Genomic DNA, 19,097 nt, shown 5'->3' with positions numbered 1-19,097 from the left:
CAGGTACACAGTTTCAGGGTTTTTAAAACCAGTGAAACTTGGTCAACAGCTTTTATTTTAGACCGTGTTAAGATGACACCATATTTACTGTTGCACCCTCACAGAACCTGTCAGACAGGTTTTGCCAGAGGAAAGGCTCAACATGAGGACAATGTGACACTGAATCTCTGATCATGTCCTCTCATCTTTTACCAACAATTTCCCTTGGCCTGCCGGTAATAGACATCAATGTCCCATCTCACACAGGTGGAGATTTACCCTAGAGATGAACTTGGCCCACTACAAGTAAGATCTGAAACTACATATTATTCGGATTTACAGTTAGTTTGAAATGGTTCAGACCGTCCAGTGGCAGCTCTGAGTGCAAGATTCTGCAATGCATGACCAATAGTCATGGGTTTGTTATGATCCACAGTCCAATCACAAGCACAAATTGAATCAAGAATGCAATATGATTCATGGAAGCCAACAAAATGATTAAATACAACTTGAGAATGCAGTAGGTTGTTCAAAAGTATCCACTGTAATTCATTTACACAATCATATGATAGAAATGGATCATTTTCTTTTTTTGACCCCTTTCTTTTTGACAATGGTGAATGTGATCATGAGCTTTCAGAGCAGATCCGTAACTCAGCTTAGTCAAATCTGTTGAGACCATGCAAGAAGTGAGACTGATGTAAAAAGACCCAAATCAAACAGTCAATAACAGAGTTAATGTCAGTAATCAGAGAATTCTTCAATGTTTGCCATTATAAGGGTGTGTGGATGTTCTCTTCAACATCTTGTGATGTTTTATTGATCCAGCTCCTAACAAACATTTGATTTTTCACAACCAACCTTCTTTTTTAAATAATTGTGAATTTGCATCAACCGAGCATTTCAAATGTTCTAAATCCACAGGGTTGCTATTCACCGATGGCAAGGATGGGCCACTGGTGGAGAGATTACAAAAATTCATCTGATTTAATCTCTTGTTTGAGCTTCCCAGCATCGCAACAGATCCAGATGTTTAATCCTAAACAAAGAAAAATGCGGGTACGCGAATGAGGCGACAACTGTTTCGTTTATTTTACACATTTTATTATTATGATTATATGTGTTCAAGGATTGGTAGAAAAATATTGTATAATCAGAAGTAGTATTAGGATCCTCATCATGTTTATAAACAAAGGCTAGTAAAAACGAACCACTTCTTTCAAAGCACAGAGATTCGGGATGTTGTTTAGTATTTTGACCATGTTAAAATGGTTTTCACATGTAAATTGTGTTGCATTTAAAATCGAATGTATGCGCTGCAATATCATCATATGGATAAGGTGAAATTAAATTATGTTGTGGTTGTGGAATTTATCTAACTATCTAACTATCTAACTACCAGAACATAACGTTTAAAGTGACAGAGCCTGGTGGCTGAACCCAATATTATTAAATGATAGTTCACAGAGAAAATTCTAACTCGCTGAATTTAAATTGTGGGTGAACTATCCCTTTCAGGTGCCATTCCATTGTGTATCAATTGTCAACCTTGAAGGTTATATATTAATATATTTAAATAAGCATATGTTTCAGCCAGTCAATGATAATTGATTTGTCCTGCTTTCCCTAAGTTGAAACTGGATGGAGTTAATGATAGTATCACTCAACCTATCCTGACAGCCACTGACAGCTCATTATGCAGGATCCTTTGGGCACCGCCCTTCCAGAATGTACCCAATCAGAAAAGCGAATAGGTGGACCACGATAGAGGAGCAGCCAATCGCAGCGCCTGGTGGCCGAACCGAGCATCACGGATCTGCGGACACAATCTGCTCGATGGTTACAGTGGATCATGTTGTCTGAGGAGTTGCAGCTCGATTAACTGGCGTCAAAAACCGTGTTTCATTCGTAGAACACCGCGTTTTGGGCATTTCTTCGCTCCTGCAGTGCGGAAGTAGCCGGAGCAGCGAGTGCGCTCCGTGTTTTCAAAGCCCGAAGCAGTCGGTGTCAGGAGGAGCGGTGTTTTGTTGATGTCATCCGCGGCGGTGGAGCTGTAGCGACCTTCACTTTCCCCCGGATAAATAAACACTCGGTTCTCGTGTTTTCCTCCTCCTCTTCGTCTTCTTCTTCTTTTCCTTCCCTGCCGCTGCCACCAGCACCGAAGGATGGGACTCCTGCTGCCGCTGCGCTGTGTCCTGCTCCTGTCGGCGTCTCTCCTCGCAGCCGCTTCAGATTTTCTGCCGGGATCCGAGAGCTCCGTGCAGCCGCTCTTCGCCAGGCGTCAGATCGCCGAGGAGGGAGCAGCGAGGGTGGCTAAGCGGTCCCTGCCCGCCTGGCTGGCCGCTGCACCGCTTCACAAGATCAGACGCCGGAGCACCGAGCAGGGCGACTCCTGTCAAGCTCTCCAAGGATACGACGCCAAGTTAGCGGCCAACACCCACCGTGTAAGTTTACCCGCGGGTCCTGTTACACTTCGCACGTCTGACAATTTAATGAGGCAAGAGGAGACACCGCGCAGGTGTCGGACCAGGTACAGGCCCGTTCAGCCTCCAGGATCCTACAGCTACTGGTGATGGGCTGTTTTCCATTCAGCCTAGGAGCTCAGGAGGATGGAGGATATTACACTGTACATTTATATTTCACCTTGCAGTCCTGTCATTGTCAAGATCTTTAGCACGGGACTAAGTTCAGATATTTCCTGACAACTTTCTCCAAGCCCACTAAAGGACCCTTCTGGTCTTTCTGGTGATTGCCACATCAAGGCTGCCCAGATTCTTGTCTTGACTATTTGGTGCAGTGACACGCTAGAGAAGACTGTATCAACGCCTGATTCCTTCATACTTTAGGAACCATACCCACACCCTATTAAGTGGCCATGACCTATATCTCATTGTTGTCAAGCATGCAGCTCTCACTGTGTGTCTGAGGATCCCACTCTCCTCTGCCTGACTGGAGAGTGAAGCTGTCTGAGCGTTTGTAGGAAAATTGGCCCAGGGGGGGAAGGATCCATGTGACTGGCTGTGCGGTGGTTATTTTCTAATTAAAAGCTGTGTTCGTGCGGTAGTGAGAGCAGTTAGCAAGCAGCCAGTCCATTAGGAAACAGAGGGTACAGTATATTTGGCTTTACGCGCATTTGGATCCTGAAGAGAAGTCTGAACTTGGTCTCGCCTGATTCCTCAGTTTTTAGAGGCCAACAGGGTCCTGTGCTGCAAATTTTCCTAGCTCCTCGCAACCATGTGATCAACTTTGCATTGTTGCCTTTGTATACTTGGCTTTAGTAATCTAAAGTTGACAGAAGTCCTAGAGCCCTGTCATTCCCCCCAGGTTGCTGTTGCAGGTCCCATCGGCACCGGAGCTGCCTTCAGCCCGAGCTGCTGAAAGAGACCTGTCTGAGAACAGTTTGTGAACGTCCACCCAGCGGGAGAGTCCGAGGCCACTGACTGGAATTTCAGGATTTGTGACTTTTATCTCAGGCAACAGGCCTCAATCTGAAAATGAAAGCATTGCCAAAGTGAAAACAGGATTCTTGACTTTAAGACTGTGTTCTGTAGTTGTATTCAAAACTTTTAAACCTCCTCATCTATGCTTAAACATGTGATTAGAGGAAACACGATGCTAGTACACAGTTTGAAGGCCAAATACACAAATAGTGTTGTGCTATTAACAATTCTATTTACACATACTCCTCAACCAGTACTGGGATTGTTGATGTGTGTTTTTGTTATATATTTTTCTTACATGAACATATTTTGTCATTTCTCCCAGTATACCTTCAATGACCTGAGTGGTTCGGTGTCCCTGGCCTGGGTTGGAGATAGCACAGGGGTGAGTATCACCACTAACATGTTCCACTGTGACATGAGTAGGAAAAACTTTCTTTCACAGATTTCTGAGTGAACCAGTATAACCTTCTCTCTTTGCAGGTCATCCTTGCATTGACAACTTTTCAGGTGCCCTTCTTCATGATAAGACTCGGGCAGTCCAAACTCTATCGAAGGTAAGTCGCATGACATCACTGGTTTAAAAGAAATACATCATTTGCATTGGGATTAGCATTGATTTGACTATTTCCCTACCAGTGAGAACTATGGGAAGTCATTCCAGGACGTCACCAGCCTCATTGACAACACCTTCATCAGATCAGAGTTTGGTATCGCTATCGGCCCTGAGAACTCGGGCAAAGTAAGTCATGTGCCGGGTGAGCCTGCAGCATATTGACCACTGTAAAGATTTGCATGTGGCCTCATCAGTCTGAAATTCTGGACTCTGAATTACAGGTGATCCTGACAGGCGATGTGTCCGGAGGTCACGGGTCTCGAATCTTTACCTCTGATGACTTTGGGAAAAGTTTCACCCACAGGGACCTGCCCTTCGTCCCCCTGATGCAGATCACATACAACCCTGAAAATTCCACCGTGCTGCTCGTCCTCAGCAAGAGCGTAAGTGAATGTTAAAAGATCTGCGTTTTGTTTAGAAGTCAACATGTTTGGATGAGAGTATAGCATAAGAATACTCTGTATAAATTCCAGGTTTGTATGCGGGGATTTCAGAGTAGCAGTAGTTTAGTAATTAGTCGTAAACTTAAGAGGGCAGGTGACCTTTTTAATGGCCTGTTGTTAAACCCTTAAGCGCCATCTCACTCCCTTAAAGCAAAAGGCCTCCCATTGGTCAACCATTCTCTCTGTGTGTTTATTAAAGTGATTTATTAAAATGGCCTTGGTGTTTATGAGCAGCTCTAGAAAACCAAGATCCGTCTAACCTGTGTAAACATTGGTTTTATTGCGCATGAACTCCAACATTTTTATTTTTTTTCATCCTCAGAATGAATTATGGCTGTCTGAAGATTTTGGCAGCACCTGGAACAAGGTCCACAACACAGTGTGTCTGGTTAAATGGTGAGAGACAACCCAAACAGGTGCACCTTAGTCACCTCAGTGCGTAGTGAACACACACTTGTTATTCAATATCCTCAGGAGTCCATGTCTCAGGGAAATATCTATTCAGTGAGTGTAGGGAGGAGTAGAGGTATCCCATAGAAAGGATTTCCCAAAAATGTATATGATACCTAAGTCTGTTTTTTATTGTCTTTAGTTTTAATTCCTTCAATAAGCTACAGACGGCTGACAAATTAAAGATTTCCCCGCAGTAAGTGTTGTCATAGGGTGTTGCCATGTTGGGCGACCGTATTCAGCTTGTGCCACCTCAGTGCACCGTGGCATTGTTCCTTCAAGTCTCTATGGGGACGTTCCCTCATGTGTTCATAATCTCCTATAGGTGTTGAATTGGGTTGAGAAATGGTGACTATTGATTCATGTGACTCCACTTATCTTTTATGTTTGTTTCAGTTGTCCCCTGTTTTCTGATCATTACTGCTGCTTCAGAGGGACAAAGCAAAGAATATTTTGTTTGACTCTCAGTTCTGCTTTACTCTCCTTCCCTAATTTAAATGAATATTAATTAGCCAAAGACATGTTTCAATTATATTTCCAAGACTTGTATTCTTGCTACACCCTTGCAAAATATTTAATCATAAAGCTGTAAGTGTTTGAAGAGCCAAGCCCTCAAAGCAATCTTGTTTATTTTTTATTTTTTTATGCACTTCCTGGTATGTGTTGCTTAGTAACCTTTGGATCTCAAAATAACTTTAATTTCACTTTTAAAGCAGGTTTGAAGTTCACAGTCTGATAAAACTGTGTGTGTGAAACCGACTTCCTCATACATAACCTTTTAATGCTGCCCCAAATGAGGCTGAACAGGCTTTATGTGTCATAATCCAGGCCGGAGTTTTCTGATGTGAAAACACAACACTGCAAAGAAAGAACAAAGTAAAGACGGACGTGTCTGCATGGTGGTTGTATTTGATTAGCCGTGTCATGTGGTGCTTACTTTGCGACTTAGCAAAACTAACTACATTATAGGAGTAAACGGAAAATATGTAGAGAATCCTCGTTGCAGGAATGTTTCTCAGCCTGACTTTGTTGTTTATTGAGATGTGTGGACACTGAGAACTGTCACATCCTCATCAACAAGGAAATCTACATCTGTTTTACTGTTAAACCCTTGACTCTGTGGACTGAAATTCTCTGTACTTTCCGCGCTGATTCTAGGGGAAGGAAAAACAGCATCTTCTTTACAGCCGGCCTCAACGGATCCTGCAGTAAGTGACTTAGTCCTTAAGCCAGACCTAATATGATCATGTGACACTTAAACCCAGGCCTTCTTTTGACTGCATCAATGTCCGTAGGTGTAGACCACATGACATATAATGTATTAAAACATTTCCGAATAAAGTTAAAAAGAAAATGTTCTACATGTTTGTATTGACACCTATTTTTACTTTATTAACTCGGTTTGGATTTAAAGAATTTAAATGACAAATGCTATTATTCAAATAGTTGATTCTAACCAGATAATACACCAGATATTTACATCTATATGCCTATATTCATTATTTATACCTTTAATCCTACATGTCACTTTTGGTTACGCTTTTGGTTACATTCAAATTTGCATATATTTTCATCATACATTTTCATTTTCTTCTGTTTTGTGTCAGTTGATCAGGGAATGCTGGAACTGAGAAGGACGACAGACTACGGTAAAACCATCAAGACTGTCGCCAGTAAGATCTACTCGTTTGGCCTGGGTGGACGCTTCATCTTTGCCTCCGTGATGACGGGCAAGGTCAGTATACAGAACATCCAAATCATGGCAATACATTTTCTGATTCCTGTTCTCTGACTCACTTTTATTTTCTTTACCGTCTCTTTCTCTGCAGGGGACTCTGAGGATGATCTATGTGTCAGTGGACCAGGGCGAGACTTGGAACATGGCCCAGCTGCCCCCTGTTGGCCACGAGCAGTTTTATTCCATCCTGGCAGCGAATGATGAAATGGTCTTCATGCATGTTGACGAGCCGGGAGGTAGGTCCATGCTGCAACGTCACGCTTTTATTGTACATCAAAGCAGTAATGATAGTTGAAGATGATAGGGCTGATAAGAAACGGCTCGGTTTTGTTGTAGATAGCGCCTGATAGGAAAGCCGCTGATCCTTCAAGTGACTGAATCTTCAGTATGTGTGATCCTTTTTGTCATCTTAATCTGTTTACAGATACAGGCTTTGGCACCATTTATGTATCAGATGACCGGGGCACCGTTTACTCCAAGTCGCTGGAGCGGCACCTTTATACCACCACAGGGGGGGACACAGACTTCACCAACATCACCTCCCTGCGCGGAGTCTTCGTCACCAGTGTCCTGGCTGAAGGTAGCTCCACACATGTGTCCGTGTTTAGATAAAGGAATAGAAACAAATGCATGTGCTCAGATTCCCTTAGAAACACACAGAGATATGACCTCTCCATTACACACTGGAGCGAGGGCGCTGGGTAAATATTTAATTAGCTGTTCAGTGTTAGATGTGCTGTCTGACTGAAGCGGCTGGCTGACACTTGAGCAGAAATGTCTCACATCACCAGCTAGATCTTAACTCCATCATGTCTGCTTCTGTTATTTCCATTTTCTCTCGAATTATTTTATTTTTAAATCTGCTCTTTTTCTCCCTTCTCCACATGAACATTCTGGGGTTAGATTTGCACTGGGTCTGATCCTTGCCTTGCTTACTCTAGCTTACTTGTACAGTGTTTTCCTCAGAATTAGATCAATCTCTGGCTGTAGTTGCACACTGAGGGGTCGGGTGGGGTGATGGGTGAATGCACGGGAGCAAACAGTTCACTCCTGTGTCCAACAGAGCCTGAAGGAAAGATACGAATAAAGTCTCCGTGCCAGCTGAGGAATTGGAACATGCACACCAGCCAAAGTTATGACGAGGGCTGGCTGCCTGTGAGGGTGGTAAATCTTTATAGCCGTTTTCAGACATGACCTCCGGGTACAATCTGAAGAATTGGCAACGGAGTTTAGCCAGAGTTTGCCTTTCGCACAGCTCAGCGGGAGGTTCTCTCCACAGACATCAACTTCTATAGACTTTATACTGGGAGGTCAGGCAGATAAAGTCGGTAGTCTGACATTTGCTTTCACACGTGCACCTCCTCCGGAGAAAACACGGGGGAACTGCAGAGTCCAGTGCATGTCTGAAATCAGCTTACGAAAGTTTTGACGGCGCACCGCCTTTGCAGGATATCCCTCAGTGCTGCAAATTGAGAGAGAGAGAGGGAGGGAGACAGAGACAGAGACAGGAAGGGAGAGAGAAAGAGCAAGACAAAGAGCACTGCACACACTTACACAATGAAATGACAGCACAAAACACTAAGTGGGAGATTTTTGGATGTTGTTATAAGTGTGTAAAAACAATTTTGTTTAAAATTAAACAGTGGCAAGACTCGTTCAACAATGGCGGGCGATCACAGTCTAAGTAACACTGAAGACTGAAGACTGCCTGTAAATGTTACCATTCTTTTCTTGTTGTTCCAGGTGACTCTGTGCAGTCGGTGGTGTCGTTTGATCAAGGAGGGGAGTGGGTTCCCTTGAGGAAACCTGCCAACAGCAAGTGTGATGCTACTGCCAAGGACCCAGAGAAGGTAAAAAGAAAAAGAGCAAAATGATTTGTCTCGAGAGAAAGCAAAGCTAAAACAATTGAACTGTTTGTTTGGTACAATGAATTCAGTTTAGCAGTGAAACGAAAGCCGAATACTACACATTGCTGGTCCTATAAACATCCAGATAACAAATGCTGATTGTCTTTATGCCCACAGTGCAGTCTCCACATCCACGCAGCCTACAGCACCGCTATGAGGCTGAATGTCCCCATGCTGCCTCTGAGTGAACCAAATGCTGTGGGTCTCGTCTTAGCTCATGGTAAATCCCAGTTCAAAGCTGAATATGTACGTTTTTTTTGTGTGAGATAATCTGGAAGTTATTTTTCTGGATGAACATTTCTCATCAGGGAGCGTTGGTGATTCCATCTCAGTGATGAAGCCTGATGTGTATGTGTCGGATGATGGAGGGTATAGCTGGATAAAGGCCCTCGATGGACCTCATCACTACGCCATCCTGGACTCTGGAGGACTCCTGGTGGCTGTGGAGCACAGCCCCACTCAGCCTATCAACAAGATCAAGTGAGTTACAGTCTTAAGCTGTTTTCAGATTTGAACACTGGAAAATATCTCGAGAATTGGCTTCTGGAGATTGCCTTTCATATATAAAGAGCGCAGCTGTGAGCGTCAGAGGCGAAAATGTCCAGAACATTCAGGCAAGGGTTGGCACCTGGGTAGAGAGTGCAGGGAGCAGAACAGAGATTCTTATTTCCATTATGAAAATCACATATTATTTGTCACCAAAAATTCTCGAATATTATCTTTCCAAATTGACATCTTTAGCTGCATCTTTTACATTTATGGTTCCTTTTTTTCTTCTGGAAATATTTGCATGTTAAAAATTTCATGAACGCAACCTCTCCTTTGCTATGAATACATTTTTATCGAATGGGCTAACTTAGATATTTTACTAATATTTTACAAGAGGGCTGGCAGAAAGAGTTGCGTCAAATATGCTGAGCAACTGACCTCTGAGTTCTCATATATTACCCCTCAGGAAAGTTTGTGTGACAGTGAGCAAGTATGCAAAATAACAAGTCCCTGAAACTGAACAAGCTAAATGGTTTTCAACCATTGTTAATTTTACTATTTTAATTGTGCTTTTCTTTTTGCAAAAGTGTTTAATTTCAACTCACAGAGCTGAAAAACCACAATAAATAAAGTAAGATCGTAAGCACTGTTACAACAAGGGTGTCACAGATTCCCAGAAGAATAATTCACCACTCTGGGAAAACAATGGTGGAGTGGCCATCTAAGATCTGGGACTTTTCTCAGTGGGACGCTACACAAATTCAGCTCCTGGCTCAATGAAAAAGAAATAAAACATCAGAGAGAGAGAAAAGTAAATGTGGTTGTGTGGTGGTGATCAGCCCAGGGGAGCAGGCTGCACGGCCCACTGTGGTTCTGAGTAGCTGTCACTTCCCTTACATCTCTCTCGCCCTCGTTTAGTCTGAAATATGCAAATGCTTCAAATAGTTGTGTGCCGAGCAGCAGAGCGAGTTCAGGTCGGTGAGTCCAGCGCAAAGTTTTACCGACAACAGGAAGCTCGTCTGTGTGAGCAGGACTTATTCAGTGCCTGTTCTAAACCTGTATGTTTAGAATGAAGCCATGCTTGTTGCAGCTTTCTTTCTGAAACTGTAAAAGTGAACTGCAGTAGTTGAGCTACAGCGAGTAACAACCGACGGCTGGACGCCACAGAACCCTGAAGCTACGGTTACACCTGTTTTTCAAAATTCCGTGAAGCTCCGTACGCAGAATCTAGAACTATGGAATCTGTTGTTTTTTGTTTTTTATACTACACCTCCTTCCCATAACAAGACACATGCCAAGTGTGAGTTAATAAGATCTGCATTCCACATACAGACACATAGATTCCTGCAGTTATTAGGTACATAGATGAAGTGGTCAGCCTTGTGACCTGCATGCACTGTAGCCATGAGATTCTCTTTTATGTTTCTTAAGGCTGATGATTGTACATTTCTGATGTCTTGACAGGTTTTCCACAGATGAAGGACAGTGCTGGGGCGTGTACAACTTCACCGATGACCCCATCTACTTCACTGGGCTGGCGTCGGAGCCGGGAGCTCGCTCTATGAATGTCAGCATCTGGGGCTACAGGGACTCCCTCCTCAGCCAGTACTGGATCTCCATCACCATCGACTTCAGGGAACTTCTCACCAGAGACTGTGAGTGACATGATTTTAAAAAGAAAATTGTGTAGAATTTGAGGTATTTGTCATATTTTGTGATTTGTTTTAGATTATATGTAAACAGAGTGCAATATGCTGATGTTTTCAGGTGCCGATAAGGACTATGTGCAGTGGTTGGCCCACTCCGACGACATCAGTGATCCCAAAGATGGTTGCAACCTTGGCTACAAAGAGAAGTTCCTGCGTCTCCGAAAGGACTCTGTTTGCTGGAATGGACGAGATTACCAGGTCAACACTCAGCCGACCCCGTGTCCATGCACCCTGGATGACTTCCTGTGGTAAGACTCTGACATGCACGCTCAAAATGTCAAACTCAACCACTCTGTGACATCGGATTAGACGTCTCTGGATAATGTTAGAACTTATTTTTTGGTGACTGATAACATCTCTCACTTACTGGGTATACAGTATCAAGTAGAACTGTTTAAGTATCCTGGAATACATTTTTCCTTTGGGTAAAAAATAATTTTGGCTTAACACAAAATTCAGAAAGTAGAATTACTAAGTCTAACAACTGGATATTTTTAGTAGCAAGTGTAAATGTAGGTTTTTCTACTCATGTGCTTGTTGCAGTGATTTTGGATACTACCGTCAAGAGAACAGGTCAGAGTGTGTGGAGCAGCCAGACCTGAAAGGAAAAGTGCTGGAGTTCTGTCTGCATGGGAGAGAGGAGCAACTGCAGACTAGTGGGTAAGACTCCAGCTTCAGTCACTGAAGTCCAACAGATCTCCATAGCCTTGTTTCCACTGGTTTAAAAACCCACCAACATCTGGCTTCTGTCTGCAATAGAAATAGATACAATCAGCATTCACTCGGCAGATAAAGGCAGAAATGGAAACATGACACCGGAGAGAACACTCATTTCTTCTTCTTCTTCTTCCTCTTTACTATGGCAGTAGAAGTGACACTGCACCTTTTCTAAAACTACATTAGATGAGCATTGAACTTCCGGGCGTCAAAAATGTATAGCCATGAGCGTTTACGTACTTTTTTAAATCTTGGGAACAACGTACAACAGCGATAATTTTGGTGTAAAAGAGGTTAGTGTGTCACTGTAATGTTGGTTTCCTACTTAACATCAAATAACTAAATAATATCAACCCATGAAGGTGATGTCTTTGTGATGACCTGTCAGGTGGTCAAGAATGCCCTGCACATGTCGCATGACTTGCTTCAAATTAATTGTCAAGTGTGCTTGATGATTATCTATTTGTTGTCTATTGTCCTCACCAGCTTTACTAGAGTAGTGGTAGTAATAAAAGGTTCATATTAAAAGTGTACAACACTTCATGACAGGCCACCAACACTGACCTATGTTATGTTACAGAAAGTGACAGAGGGCTGTTCATAGTGTTTATCTGAGTCAGAGGAGACGAGTGACGAGAATAAGGAAGTATCTGTGGTTTAGAAGTAAGAGGAAGAGGAAGTAAATGGGAGCGAGAATGACTCGCCTGTTTTTATTGTGAAAGCGAGAAGGCAGACTCTTTGGTAAACAAACTGTAAACACACACCGACTCAAAGAAAATCATTATTGTTAAACCTGTAGCTGAAGAATCCAGTACAAACAATTAAGTAGATCAGGCAGGTTGTTGCATTTAGCCATATTATGAATTACTGAATCAATTAAAACTCATAATAAAAAAATAATAAATAATATATCAATAATAAAAAAACTGTTTGACACTTGTTTAATGTGAGATTTAATTTAAATTATTAAAACATTTATTTGATAAGAGGATAAAACTATTATTATTATCATAAGTATTAGTAGTAGTAATGGTATGTAGTGGTATCATCACAATAAGTAAATCATGAAACCATCCAGCAAAGGTCTAATGGTTTTCCTGTTTAAGTGATGAGAATGAAAATCTACTTATAAGTCAACGGTCATCCTTCTGACTGGGTGATTAAAATAATAATAATAATAATAATAGTTTCATCTCTGACTGAATTGCTATTGGTCCACAGCTATAGGAAGATCCCCGGAGATAAGTGTGAGGGAGGAAAGATGCCTGAGCGTAAAGAGATCGACCTCAGTGTGAGGTGTGTGAGTGACCTCGTCGGCCCACAACTTCTGGTCAGTATCTCTGCTTCTTGAAAATGTTATACACATTGATTTAGTCTCAATGTTTGTCTAACTGTAACTGTATTACCCTTTTTCACTTTTATGTGCTGGGTTTTTTTCACAGGTCGACGGGCACTCGTCCAAGTCTGTTCCCATTGTGGTAACGGTCGTCATCGTCATGTTACTGAGCATCGCAGCAGGAGTCGTCTTTGTGAAGAAATATGTCTGCGGCGGCAGGTTGGTGCATCTCTCTGCTCATGTTCATAGTTCAGTTCTTAACCATGGAAACAATCTGTATCCTGGCTTAATTGTTGTAGAATATTAAGGGATCATTCTACGGTAAAGAAAACAAAAATTCGTACAATTTAGGTGATCACATAATCTAGGAAACATCACTAGGATTATTTTTTTCTGTCAATATATCCCTTTCACTTGAATCACACATACTGAACCTTTAAGTGACCTAACAGTGTTGTGAATGTGCCTCCAGGTTCCTGGTTCACAGGTACTCTGTGCTGCAGCAACATGCCGAGGAGACTGCTGCTGCGGAGGTCGACGACCCGCTTGAGTCCAACCACACCGAGAACGGGAAGATAGTGTTTCACGATGACTCAGATGAGGTACAGTGGATAAATTTAACCTCCTCATATTCAGGCCAAGATATGAACATGGGTTTACGGTCTCCTTCAGAGATTAGGCTGAAAACCCACTTTGTTATAGTTTTTCTAAATTACCTGGAAAACCCTGCATCTCTGGCATTGCTCTACTGCAATTTCTTTGGTACTCGTTGGCCGACTTATTTGCCTGTACCTTTGATATGCTTATAACTGCCAAACAAATATGTTGAATGATAAACTGGAATCAGGAGGGTGGGAGGGAACAGCTTTGTACTCTATGTTTGTCCACCATACGTGTTCCAGTCTCAAATGGTGTTGTGAACTGTAGCTGGGTTTTCATTATCAGAGGATGACTTTGTGTTTTAATGTTCCAGCATTAACCTGAGATGACTTTTAACAAGGTCACCTGAGTAATGGAGTTAGGCGTGCGTGTGCGTGTGCGTGTGCGTGTGTGTGTGTGTGTGTGTGTGTAAACATGGCCTGGTTCGCTCTCCTGTGTCAGGTTCTGACTTCAATGGTATGCTGTTCTCTTCTCTTTCCACAGGACCTGCTTGAATAGCAGGCGCAACCTGTCACGGTACAGGAACAGCTTTCCAGTCCACCTGGTGGCGGGCTGTTGTTCCTGCATCTCTCTTGTCTCCTGCTACTTCTTCCTTTCACCCTCTAGTCTGAACGTTGGCCTCAGCGAGCAGACGAAGAGTCTGTGGCACTCATCTGTGAAGTATAATGAATGTACAGAGACTTGGGACTAATGCACGGTTGAGGAGAACTAAGGAGATCTAGTGGGGTTGTGCTTCAGTTCTGATTCGATCGGTTGAGTTTGAATCTGCAATCAAGCAAAGTACTTATGCAGTCATTAGAACTGCTGACAGCCAGAGCAATGGGTTTTTTGAAACAAAGCTGTTTGTATAAATCCACCAACATTGCATTACGGGTCCTGCCTCTCCCATCACCTGGAAGTGCTCCTGGAAATTATACTTTTCACTTCTGTTGAAGGTCTTTATCCTTTTTCTCATGCACTTGTACATAAACCTGTTTTTTTTATTCTTTTGGGATGTGGTTTCCATTTGGAAGGTGTTATAAGGATTGCTGTTGGAAGCTGGTAAACCACAATCTCAAACTACTCAAGGCTTTATCCCCACTTTTAATACAGTATTTAAACTGTCTAAACAGCCAATAATAAGTTCATATTAGAGACTCCTATCTTGGCACTGATTTGTGAAATCCGTTGGTGTGATCTGTGCTTGGAATATGAACCTCCATTGTTTTGTAGCTCTACAGTACCAAGATCCTTTCTCAAAGTAATAAGATGCAAGTGAAAACTTTAATTTGCATTAGATTTGATAGCAATAATGTGTTTAGACCCAATACATTGTCCAAACACTTTAAATAATCATCTTGGCACAATATCTCTTAAGGTCTCCAGTTGCTGCATTTGTTGAATGGAGATGTTTTTTTGGAAACACATTACGTGTCAGTGTATACGATGGTAAAGTGTCTGTTTCAAGACAGGATTTATAAAAAAAAAAAAAAAAGTCTGCAGTTCTGACTGCCCAAAGCACAAGGTCCTTTGTATGCTAAGAGTTTGTAGTTTAACAATTTTTTCCTAAATGTGACCAATGGTTAATGTGATAATACTGTAATAATCACTGTAGTGTGTTTATAATCATTCGTTTTTCAAGTAGTTTTTCTACTAACTTTTGAACTCACATGGCAAATGAAAAAGAAAATGATTATAGTTTGATATTAAATGTCAACCAATATTTTTTACAACGCATTCATAAAACCCAATACATCAGTATAATTTGGTGATAGTAACACAGAGGCAATGTCTGTGTGTGCGGGAGACGGTTCAATAATGTAAATGTTGTATAGGAAGATAAACATTGTAGCTTATTGCTTTATGCTGCAACACCACGTGAGAATTGTTTCTTTTTATATATTTGCATCTGAGGTGGAGCAAATTCTCTAAAATGACAGGGTTATTCAAAGTCTCATTTGCGTATATTTTACTGCTTACTACTGTTTTATTTTCTATTTAATCATCTCGAAACTACTGTCATCGTGAAGCTAAACGTGATTGACCTCGCAACAGATCCGTCCTATCATGTCTTCTTACAGGTTTTGTTTTTATCCTGCTTTTTAATATTACTTGCACAATCATTTGTCTGTCTTGTTTTCAATGTGTGGCAGGTTTTTATTTATTTGTGAGGTGCAGGTTCAGAGTGCAGTAAACTTGATGCAGGTATGCAAGTGCCTGGGTGTGAGGGTCTGATGTGAGGCCCCTCTAATGTGAGGCCGGCATCTGTTTACTGATAACTATTTATATCAACTAATGTGTAACCAGTTGCATCCAGTATGTCAGTGACTCCTCTTTGCTGCACTTGAGCAGAAAGAACATATGTTTCATATGGGCTCCTATTGAACTGCATGATAACAATCAATACTATTTTTTAATCCAGAGCTCTGTAAAGAACGCGGCAGTTAACCTGGTTACTATCTCTCATTTCATTGTGTGAGACTGATGTTCTGATTGTGAGTCAACTCAAATAAAGGGTGTGAATACAGGGTCATTACTCATCTGCTGTAGACTGTACACTGGGAGAGACTTGCCGAGCTCTTTAATGAGGTTTTATTGCATCGAGGGAGGGTAACAGACTTTTTCTTGCAGTATAGAACTACTGTATAAATAAATAAGTCATAGTGAAGGTTCTGTAAATATACAAGATTTCATCTTTGTATCTGCTATGTTTCTCTCTTCTGTATATTTGAGGCAATTTCATTTGGGGTTGCCAATAAATTCTTATGTTCCTCTACTTTGTTGAATATTATTTCCTTCTTACAGCAATAACAAATAGACTGACACTCTTTACCTCCACCGAGGCTCAACAGTCATCTTGTGAAACCACGATTAAATACACTAGATCTGGATTTTTATTTGACTCTACACAAAATTGCACACACTCATAAACATCAGTACTACAGTCAGTCAAAACCCATTGTTTCGTGGGATGCAGGATTTCCTCCAGCTGTGTTTCCACTCAGACTTTATTTTATGTTCAGATTTAATTTTTGTATTGAGATGTTTCTCAGCTCTGTATTTCTTCTTCCCCCATGTCTTGGTATCTTAATTTCCCAATAAATGAATGAAAGAAAGATATTTATCAATATGACTTTTGAACAGAGAAGTAATAATTAATTAGACTTTTATCTTTCCTGCACAGTAGAGATCTATTCATGAAGTCGCTGACTTGATTATTTATTATTGAAATATAATATTGCAATGACGACACCCAAAGGTTCAACAGGAAGTCCTCATATTCTATACAGAAAGTTTCCCTCTGCATCAAAGAAATCATTCCCAACTTGCGCCACAGGAGATGGCTTCTCCATCTCCATAAACTCTTCCAGCTGTTCATCTGTCAAAACCCAGCCGTCCCAGCTCTCCTCTTCCTCTGTGTCCTCCTCTGTTGGATTAGTGCTGCTGGGCCGGTCCTCCTCTGTTGAGCTTGTCTCTATGGCATCTTTCCTGATACCAGCTTGGAGTCTGGTGGGCAGAACAGTAACTGAGGCTCGAGTCTTGGCCAGGCCTCCAGAGATCATCATCGTGTCTGCTACAGAGATTAAAGCACCTTCTCTGCTTCCCGATGGGAGTATGGCCGCTGCCTTGTTTCCCGGCAGCTTCAGTCTCTCCTGCCCTGCACCTGAAGGCAGCACCGACTGACTCAATGCAGCCATCACTTTAGTGTCTTGCTTAGCCTTTCTTTCAGGCGCAGGAACAAACTTGTTCCTTAGGACCCTCAGGATGACATCCGGGGTGACAGAGAAGCCCTCAGCTAGACGCTCTACTGTCCACTCCTCTGGCTGCTCTTGCTTCAGGTATCTGAAAACATTACATTTTAAGCCTTAATTAAGTGAATGGTTCTTTTTGGTTTAGTGGCTTAACTCATCACAGACAGCACCTCACCTGATCTGCTCAATAGCCACCCAGGTCAGCTTTCTCTGTGGAGCTCCGAGTGGAGTCATCTGCCTCCTCAGTATGTGATACTTCACTGTCCTCTGCCTCTTCTTGCCTTCACTGAAGAAAACAAGAGGTGTGGTTAACAGTGTGCGCAGAGAGAATTAAGTGCATTGGAGGCCTTTTTTTTTTTTGGTGACCGTCCGTCCTATTCATGTGAAAACAATAGCTCACGAACGCCTTGAGCTAGTTTCTTTAAATTTGGTAAAAATATTGGCTTGGACTAGTAGATGAACCGCTCAGTGTGAACTTACAAAATACACGTTTGGACTTGTGAACACAACATCTCAGGATCACCCCTAGAAATGTCTTCAAATTTGGTGCAAACGCTCACCTTGACACGAATGTGAGCTGATTTGATTTTAGTGGTTTAAGCTCAGGTCACAGTGACCTTACAACCCCCCATTTATTTTGCCTTGTGAATGTGTTATCTCAAGAATACCCTGTAACAATCCTTTCCAACATCTCTATTGCGTAACAAAGACCATAAGGCACTTTGAAAATGTATATCTATATGTGGAGTGGTTATTTAGCTCAGTTGGGGCTGTTTGTGCTTATGTAGCTCATCTAGGGTTATTATAGCGCATATTTGTGTTTACTTTCTTTCATTCTTGATCTCTTTTTTTTTTTTCTCTATTATTGAAATACAGATCATCAAACGGTATTTCAAGACTAGTGGGTGTGTTTGCCAAGGGAAGGGGGACCCGTATTACATTCTTTCATAGGGCGCCCCAGCGTACAACCACAAGATAATTATCGTTAACATGGGAGTAATGTGTGATGACTGGCGCTTACTCCATCAAGGTCTGGAGCTTGTCCTCCACGTCCTCCACATCTTCTGGATGTCCTCCACCCTCCTCCTCGGACATGTCCTGGCGGTGTCCTGCAGCTCTGCCTCTTCGCACATGGCTCTGTCCGATCCATGGAGCGACTCCTCTGCTGGAGAACCTGTTAGTGGGAGTCAGTGGCCGAGCAGCGAGCCTGGCGAGCAGGGAGAGAACCTGCAGAGGCCGGGCCATGCTCACGGGCACCGGGTTCTGCTGTTAGGAGTCACCGCAGAGGAGGTTCATGTAGTCCGGTGTGGGACAGGACACAACATCAGAAACGGACCGAGCGACGTATTCTTCTAATAAAACTCACTGACAGGATATCACTGCATCACCGTTAGTTTAGAACGATCAGAGACCTTCACTCAAAACAAACAACTCCACACTGGTAACCGCTGTGAGACTCGTGCACACACTTCCGCAAACACCAGATTAAAGTGTGTACAACACTGCCAACTAGCGGAGTGGAGGTGAGGTGAAGACTATATTGGAGTCTTGTTCCAGCCGTATAAACAACACAGAAAGTATATTACAAAATACTAGAAAATCTCCAAGTTTTCTCCAATTTAAATATCCAGTATCACAAATTCATCTGTTGCACTGTCCGCATGTCTGAGAAATTACTCGCATATTTCAATCTACAGAAACTGTTATCATAATTAAAACAATAGATGGATATAATTCACTCAATACGTTTTACCTCCTCCGCTTATGTATTTGGAAATACATTTTTTTTTTTATTTCTCTCCTCTATATGTCTGTGCTCAAGTAGAGGCTGGAACATGCTTTCAGTTGATTGGGGCCTATTCTGTTGATGAAACGTTCTTAA

The 19,097-nt window shown here is 42.2% G+C and overlaps 2 protein-coding genes across 2 annotated transcripts; one reads left to right on the top strand and one right to left on the bottom strand.

The window, feature by feature from the left end:
- Positions 1-1,783: 1,783 nt before the first annotated feature.
- Positions 1,784-16,239, top strand: sort1b (sortilin 1b). Its single transcript, XM_053423910.1, has 20 exons — positions 1,784-2,423; positions 3,745-3,804; positions 3,903-3,976; positions 4,059-4,161; positions 4,257-4,418; positions 4,801-4,874; positions 6,087-6,136; positions 6,536-6,663; positions 6,758-6,902; positions 7,091-7,246; positions 8,410-8,516; positions 8,691-8,793; positions 8,882-9,053; positions 10,527-10,717; positions 10,830-11,019; positions 11,315-11,431; positions 12,710-12,818; positions 12,931-13,043; positions 13,297-13,426; positions 13,968-16,239. The coding sequence occupies exons 1-20, from the start codon at positions 2,145-2,147 to the stop codon at positions 13,980-13,982; spliced, it is 2,478 nt and encodes an 825-aa protein (XP_053279885.1). The 5' UTR covers positions 1,784-2,144; the 3' UTR covers positions 13,983-16,239.
- Positions 15,109-18,691, bottom strand: ngrn (neugrin, neurite outgrowth associated). Its single transcript, XM_053423911.1, has 3 exons — positions 18,237-18,691; positions 17,391-17,501; positions 15,109-17,306 (listed from the first exon to the last, which is right to left on the bottom strand). Exons 1-3 carry the CDS (start codon positions 18,458-18,460, stop codon positions 16,739-16,741), a joined length of 903 nt encoding a protein of 300 aa, XP_053279886.1. The 5' UTR covers positions 18,461-18,691; the 3' UTR covers positions 15,109-16,738.
- Positions 18,692-19,097: the final 406 nt, after the last annotated feature.

Source organism: Pleuronectes platessa, chromosome 6 (assembly GCF_947347685.1).
Source record: "Pleuronectes platessa chromosome 6, fPlePla1.1, whole genome shotgun sequence".
NCBI classification, from domain to species: domain Eukaryota; kingdom Metazoa; phylum Chordata; class Actinopteri; order Pleuronectiformes; family Pleuronectidae; genus Pleuronectes; species Pleuronectes platessa.
Note: the sequence above shows the minus strand (reverse complement) of the source record. Positions and strands in the feature narration are given on the sequence as shown.

Bases quoted from the DNA above. Each gene is read 5' to 3' on its own strand.
- sort1b (XM_053423910.1), top strand. From the start codon at position 2,145: ATGGGACTCCTGCTGCCGCTGCGCTGTGTCCTGCTCCTGTCGGCGTCT. The intron at 4,875-6,086 runs GTGAGAGACAAC...CGCTGATTCTAG, and splicing joins ACAGTGTGTCTGGTTAAATG to GGGAAGGAAAAACAGCATCT. The intron at 12,819-12,930 runs GTCAGTATCTCT...TTTTTTTCACAG, and splicing joins TCGTCGGCCCACAACTTCTG to GTCGACGGGCACTCGTCCAA.
- ngrn (XM_053423911.1), bottom strand. From the start codon at position 18,460: ATGGCCCGGCCTCTGCAGGTTCTCTCCCTGCTCGCCAGGCTCGCTGCT. The intron at 17,502-18,236 runs GTAAGCGCCAGT...TGTTTTCTTCAG, and splicing joins AAGCTCCAGACCTTGATGGA to TGAAGGCAAGAAGAGGCAGA. The intron at 17,307-17,390 runs GTGAGGTGCTGT...TAATGTTTTCAG, and splicing joins GTGGCTATTGAGCAGATCAG to ATACCTGAAGCAAGAGCAGC.